The 7,503-nt window shown below is 44.6% G+C and overlaps 1 protein-coding gene across 1 annotated transcript; it reads right to left on the reverse strand.

Moving 5' to 3' along the window:
* Nucleotides 1-318: 318 nt before the first annotated feature.
* LOC123443215 lies at nt 319-2,359 on the reverse strand. The gene is made up of 5 exons (XM_045119520.1): nt 2,020-2,359; nt 1,817-1,931; nt 1,034-1,098; nt 852-938; nt 319-782 (listed from the first exon to the last, which is right to left on the reverse strand). Exons 1-5 carry the CDS (start codon nt 2,152-2,154, stop codon nt 528-530), a joined length of 657 nt encoding a protein of 218 aa, XP_044975455.1. The 5' UTR covers nt 2,155-2,359; the 3' UTR covers nt 319-527.
* Nucleotides 2,360-7,503: the final 5,144 nt, after the last annotated feature.

Consider the following 7,503-nt stretch of genomic DNA (forward strand, 5'->3'; position numbering starts at 1 on the left):
GGATATCTTTTGGCTCACCACAAAGACACATAAAAGAAGCCGCCGCCGTGAAGTAGTTAAAATTGATAACACATGATCCGAAGTTGTCATTGCAGGATCAAGTTTTACTGATCAAGGCAAATAAAATTAACTGTCAAATTGACGAGTTCTGGAAGGCTGGAAGGATTTACTGATCAGGTCTAAGTGCACAAGCATCCCATTAGGCAGAAGCCAAAAAAACGATTTCTGGGAAGCTGAAATGCTCTTAGGGTAACATAATGTAAAGGAGCTGGAGAGAAAAAAACACATGCTTGTAAAAATATAACATAGGATGGCCACTTCGTCTGAAAGATTACTTAAGATAGAAAGTACTCCCTCCGTCCCATAGCATAATATAGGGTGTTTTTTGACACTACACTAGTGCCAAAAAACGGCCTATAGAGTATAACCAAAGATATCTGGATGCAAAAAAATGGTTCAAGGTGTCGTCTCCATGCCTCTTCTTCCTGCATGCATCTTGGTACGAAGCACACTATGAATGTGTTCCATCAACGTCTGTTCCTTCGGCCTCCCTTCCCCTTCCCCTTCCCCTTTCCTTTCCCTTTCTTACCCTTTCTCATCTCCCGCTCCGGTGCATCTCTGAACGATGACGACGAGGATGGTTTTGGTGCTCCCATGAGGTGCTTCACATCGAGTATACCGTTCTTGAAGCGCCCTTCAGTTGCCCTGAGTACTCGATCCTCTGGTCTAATCTTCTCAAATTTCTTCTTGTCTTGTTTCCTAAAAATCCCGAGCAGTCTTTCCTGTATAGAGTTGTCACGCGTCACTCACTGTTCCAGGGAAAACCAGAATCAGAGTAATTGAGAACATACCTCTTCAATCTTCTTTTGTTCTCTTTTCTGCTGGTTTTTCATAGCTGGTATTGCCACAGATAACGGTGTACGCTGCTTCTTAATGGCCTATTGCAGACAAATTAATTTTTTTGAGATAGTGCAAAGCTTCAAGTGAATGTTTTAGCCTGCGAATATAGGACATACAAGGAAACAAAGATTACCTTTCCACCTAGTTCAACTACTTTGCGGTTCTGTATTTTATTCTTGTCCTTCCATGTAGTTGCACCTGCGAATATAGCCCCAAGTGAATGTTTTAGCCTGAATAAAAACTCGAGATCAAATGGTAAGCGTGCAAGGAGAGATGAGCTCGCTGTTAGTCCGTTTAGTTGAAGAAACACTAACATAATAGTCTGTTTATAAGAATAGATAAGCAAAATCTGAAACAATTGGAAATTTGTTCTGCTGTATACCTATGCAAAATGTTAGTCCTTTGCTCGCTAATTGGCTAAAGACAGGATCTTCTATAGTTCTGTTGAGTAAACATTGATATTTGCTTTTGTTTGAGAATGCAGTGCATTTCGCTGGATGTGCCTATCGGTTGTAGAATACAATGTGCATTTTGTTCTATGTTATAGTTTGAGTTTGAAGAAATGCAATTAATGCTTTTCAACTGCGTCTATGTTTCTGGAGATGTGCCAAAAAGAACTTCACTTCTTTTGGGGGACAGAGTAATATAACTGCTACCATTATTTCGTTTATGAGTAATTATTATTCAATGTTTTGCTCAAATGTTTCAGATTTTGCTTCACGAATACGAGATCTTGAATTGCAATGTATCCACTAGGGTAGTCATCAAATAGCTAGAGCTAGAGCAAAGCACAAGATGTTATTTGACATGGTAGTATACTATGCAGCTATGGCAAATGCTGCAACTTAAACCTCATTGAAATAAGCAGAACAAAACAGTTCATAACGCCCGAGGAGGAAGTATATGACATAATTACCGAAAAGTTCGACATCTTTCAGCAACTTCTCAATATCAATGTCAGGCTCATCATCAGACATGTCGGTAGATTTCTCCGGAGCTGGCTTGTGGTACATATTTGAAAGACTCGACCCCTAGAGGGGAAAGGTTAAGACGAAATTAGGAACTGATGATGACTGGGAACAGACGTGCTCCAAGAAAAGGAAAACACAGGGACAAAACCATGAAGTGGTGATACTCGCTGCTCGACGAGGGCGCCTCGGTACGGCGCGGCTTCCGGGGGCCAGAGACGGACGGGTCGAAGACCACCTCGGTCGCCGCTTTGATAGGTCTTGATTTGGGCATCCCCCTCACCATCTTGTTCTTAGCCGGCTCGTGGTGGCTCGAAAGTTAGCGGCTCTCGGCGAGGACGGCCGGCAGTACAGGAAGCGGCAACAGGCAGGCAGCTCTTGAGCGTCGTTGCCGGACCCGGGAGTGGGAGGGGAGCTTAGAGGCGGCGGCGGCGGGGTTGGGTGACCTGGTAGACGGAGCTCGGCTTGGTACTTGGTAGAATGTGAGTTGGGCTACTGGGCCTTTCTGTGGTTAGCATATACTATTATATTATTAAAAGATGAGTATATCTGTTAACCTGGCCTAGGCGCCGTCACTTGACACGATGTGTCCGCCGCCACGTGTTCTGATCGTTTTTTAGATTTTATTTTTTCACATATTTTTTGGCTTTTTAAATGAGTTTTTTTCCTGTTTTTTTGGTGTTTCAGGTTTCAACGGTCTTCCAAAAGAATGCATGAAAAAACATTTTTCCCTATTTTGGGAGGTATGATTTTTCTTTCATTAGAGGCACAGATTTACTTTCACGAATGCTTCTTGAAAATAAAAAAAATTATTTTTTTCCTTTACTGGGAGGCACAATTTTACTTTTATGAGAGATACGAATTTGCTACCGCGAGCGGCATAGTTGTGACTCTCAGAAAAAAAACATGTTCTTTTCATTTCTCGGGACGCATGGTTTTGATTTTGAGAGAGACACCGCGTGCTTTTTGAAAACTGAAAAAATGTGTTTTTTGTTTTTTTTTTCTTTCACAAAAGGCACTGATTTGCTTTCGCTAGAGGCACACCTTTGCTTCCACGCGAGGCATGACCGTGCATCACCGAAACGAAAAAAAAACACTTTTTTCGCGAGAGGCATATTTTTTTTTGTTCTTTTTGTCAAAATCTATCAACATGAATCTACTTTCTAAAAATCTCGACGCGAGAAATCCAACGATAAAAACATTTCGAGATTTGGAGTTTTGGATGCACGGTTTAAGAGATAAAACATTTTAAAATAACAGATCTACAAAAAAGATAAACTTTCAGGTTGCGACAATTGGCACACATACAGTGTGTCACTTGTCGCAGTCTTAGAATATGAGAGTGACTTTTGAAATGAGTACTCCTTAGAGCATCTCTAACAGCAGCCCTTGGCAACCACTTTGGGTGTTTTAGGGTTGCCCTATTTCTGTTTTAGGGCAGCAAAACGTTGTTGCTTTTTGAGCACACCAAGATAGGGCACCGCACTGCTCCGACGGCCACCCTATATAGGGCACGGCTGCGGCCAAACTACCTCCATATTTTATATATGTTTGCATATATATCTCAACAAAAAATATGATAAACAAGTTAAAATAAATTCAAACAAATAATAGTTCATCGAATGTTTATTACATGGATGGTTCATCGAATGGTTCAACAAGTTTCTCACAAATCATCACACAACAACAAGTTTCATCACATACAAACACATAAAAATCAAGTGCAAGACTTTGATCATTTCCTTCCATACCATGCCCACCACTCCTCCAAATCATACTCCTCATCGGGTGAATCATCAAATAAATCCATCTACAAGTAAACACATATATTAAAATTCTAATCGAAAAAAAAGAAAAATTGAGGGTCACATTACCTCAAACACCTTCCGGGCGGATGAGTCGGTGGGGTGGCAGCAAAGTCACTGATTTGGCCGCAGCTAGCCCGCCAAGCCATCGCACAGAGTTGTTGACGTCGTGGGGACTGTGTTGGAGCGGCGGCTGCGAATCAACGACAGAGCACCAACTTCGGGCGTGGCGGCAGCGGCAGTGATTCTGGTCACCGGCGGCGAGAATCCGGCTACCTAAGGCTGATGCAGGGTCAGGCGATGGACGGTCGGCGGTCCTTGGCTGGTGGCGCGGTCTACCAGCGACGGTGAAAGGACATGGATGTCGCCTAGAGGGGGGTGAATAGGCGCTTTAAAATAATTAAGGTTTAGGCTTAAACAAATGCGGAATAAAACTAACGTTTAATATGTCAAGCACAAAACCTACAAACAACTAGGCTCACCTATGTGCACCAACAACTTATGCTAAGCAAGATAAACAACTAAGTGATAGCAAGATATATGACAATGAACAATATGGCCATCACAAAGTAAAGTGCATAAGTAAAGGGTTTGGGTAAGAGATAACCGAGGCACGGGGAGACGATGATGTATCCCGAAGTTCACACCCTTGCGGATGCTAATCTCCGTTGGAACGGTGTGGAGGCACAATGCTCCCCAAGATGCCACTAAGGCCACCGTAATCTCCTCACGCCCTCGCGCAATGCAAGATGCCGTGATTCCACTAAGGGACCCTTGAGGGCGGTCACCGAACCCGTACAAATGGCAAACCTTGGGGGCGGTCACCGAACCCGTACACGTGGCAACCCTTGGGGGCGGTTACCGGTACCCGTACAAATAGCTCGGGGCAATCTCCACAACCTAATTGGAGACCCCGACGCTTGCCCGGAGCTTCACACCACAATGATTGAGCTCCGAGACACCACCAAGCTTCTAGGATGCCAAAGCATCCACGAAGAACAATATCTAGGGTACTAAGTACCAAACGTAGTAAGCTTCTCAACTTCTCACTTCCACATATCACCGTGGAGAACTCAAACCGATGCAACTAATGCAATGGCAAGAACACACAAAGTGGTCAAGTCCCTCACACTCAAATCCCTCCACAACAACAAAAGCTATGGAGAAATATGAGAGGAAGAACAAGGAGCTCACAAAGAACTCCAAGATCTAGATCCAAGGGGTTCCCCTCACATAGAGGAGAAAGTGATTGGTGGAGATGTGGATCTAGATCTCCTCTCTCTTTTCCCTCAAGAACAAGCAAGAATCATTGGAGGGATTGAGAGTAAGCAAGCTCTAAGAATGTCAACAATGGAGGTAGAACAAGAGCTCAACGGATGGATAAGGCCAAGGGGGAAGAAGACCCCCTTTATATAGTGGGGGAAGGAATCAGACCGTTACCCCCACTTACAGCCCGAGCCCAGCGGTACTACCGCTAACCCTCCGGCGGTACTACCGCTGGCTGCAGCGGTACTACCGCTGACCCTCCAGCGGTACTACCGCTGGCTGCAGCGGTACTACCGCTGAGCCCAAGGTAGTGCAAAGATACTACCGGGCCAACCACCGCCAAGAAAGTCTTTGCAAAAAGGTCCGACGCAGTACAACCGCAAAGATGACGATACTAAAATCTTGTAGCGGTACTACCGCTGGGACAACGGTACTACCGCCAGCTCTAGCGGTACTACCGCTAGGGCCAACGGTACTACCGCCAACTCTAGCGGTACTACCGCTCGCCACTGAAACAACCATAACTTTCGCATACGAGCTCCGAATTGAGCAAACCCAAGCTTGTTGGATTCAGGACGACAAGAGCTATCCAAACAGCGAAAACTCCCACATCGAAAACATCATAGTAGAAGCATATGGACTCTGTTTTCGATGAACTCGAGCTTGTCACGAAGAAGACCATAAGCTCTAAAACTCACAAAGAGAAACACCAAACAAGAACCAAGAAGTATGATGCAAGGATGCAAATGGTTTGAGCTCTCAGCGAACGATACAATCAAGCTACTCACTGGAGATCCCCCCTTGATAGTACATCAATCTATCCTAAATAGAAAACCTATCAAGGGCAAACCTATACCTTGCACCTCGTCCTCTTGAGCTAGATGATGATGATCTTGGCTTCCTCAAGATGGACCACCTTTCTTGATTGCGTTGGCTTGATGAAGACTAGTTGATTTCTCCCCCATACTTATTATGGGTGAGCCACTCTTCAGCATATCTTCACAAGTCCATTGCCACCACAATGGACGGCAAGCTTCAAGCACGATATATTCGTGTTGATCCTCTTGAACTTGCACACCGCAATCTTGATGACGATCACCACTTGACGTCATCCTTCATGGGTTGTATGAGATCTTCCTCTAGACGCAAGCCCATGGAAACACACCTAACCCCCACATAGAATTCTCACAAAGACCATGGGTTAGTACACAAATACGTACTGGACACTGCTTACCATACCATGGGATCACTTGATCCCTCTCGGTACATCTTGTACGCTTTGTGTGTTGATCATCTTGATTTACTCTTTGTCTGACGATCTTGATCAACCTTGTGTCTATATGACCATTCTTTGGATAATACCTTGAATTCCACCTTGGTCATCATATAAACTCCTTGAACCCAACAAATGGACTTCAAGAAGTGCCTATGGACAAATCCTATAAATATAACTTAAGGCAACCATTAGTCCATAGGAATTGTCATCAATTACCAAAACCACATATGGAGATATATGCTCTAACAGACGGATTTGCGCGGGGCGGCGGAGCAATGTCGTGCGGGGGCGTGGCAGTGAAATGTCCGGTTGCCAGTTGGTCGCGTGTGCGCGTGGGGTTGGAATTTGGGGTAGCCCCTTTGTTGCCCCAAATATACATTACTTTGCTACAACTTAGGGCAGTGCCCTAAAATTTGTTTGGCCGCTGACCTATTTAGGGCAGCCGTTGGAGAGCGATTTTGGCCGTTTTCTGCCCTATATGACAGGTTTTATACATCCCTCCCCTATAAAGGGCTGCTGTTAGAGATGCTCTTAGTGATTTCCGAGGAGGGGGATGAAACATGTACACCTTTTGGTCCGGCCCATGCGAGAGGCGAGGTGCCTTTTTTACGGTTTTCTCTTTCATATTTTTCATCTTTGTGAATTAAAAGAAATATTCACGAATTCAAAAGAATATTCAAGAACTTCAGAAAACTAATAATCTTACATGTGCAACTCTAGGATCGAAAGTATGTCTAGAGGGGGGGGGTGATTAGACTACTTGACAAGATACTTTTTTGCCTTTTCCCAATTTTACTTGAGAGGCAGCTACGACAGTTATAACAGGTCAAGCACACCCTACACATGCAGTTTTAATAGTATTGCAGCGTAAAGTAAAACATGCAAGTATAAAGTATAGGAGTAAGGTAGGGACATCAAACGCATGAGGTTGAAACGACGATTTTTGGCATGGTTCCGACAGGTGGCGCTATCGTACGTCCATGTTAGTGGACACTTCAACCCACGAAGGGTAACGGCTGCGAGAGTCCACACAGGGCTCCACCCACAAGGGGTCCACAAAGAAGCGGCCTTGTCTATTCCACCACGGCTTACGTCCACACAGGACTAGCCTCACTCACAGTAGATCTTCACGAAGTAGGTGATCTCCTTGCTCTTACAAACATCTTGGTTCAACTCCACAACACACAGTAGGAGGCTCCCAAGCGACGCCTAACCAATCTAGGAGGCACCATCCTCCAAAAGGTAATAGATGTGGTAGATCAATGAACTCCTTGCTCTTGTGCTTCTA

Source organism: Hordeum vulgare, chromosome 3H (genome assembly GCF_904849725.1).
Source record: "Hordeum vulgare subsp. vulgare chromosome 3H, MorexV3_pseudomolecules_assembly, whole genome shotgun sequence".
Taxonomy (NCBI): domain Eukaryota; kingdom Viridiplantae; phylum Streptophyta; class Magnoliopsida; order Poales; family Poaceae; genus Hordeum; species Hordeum vulgare.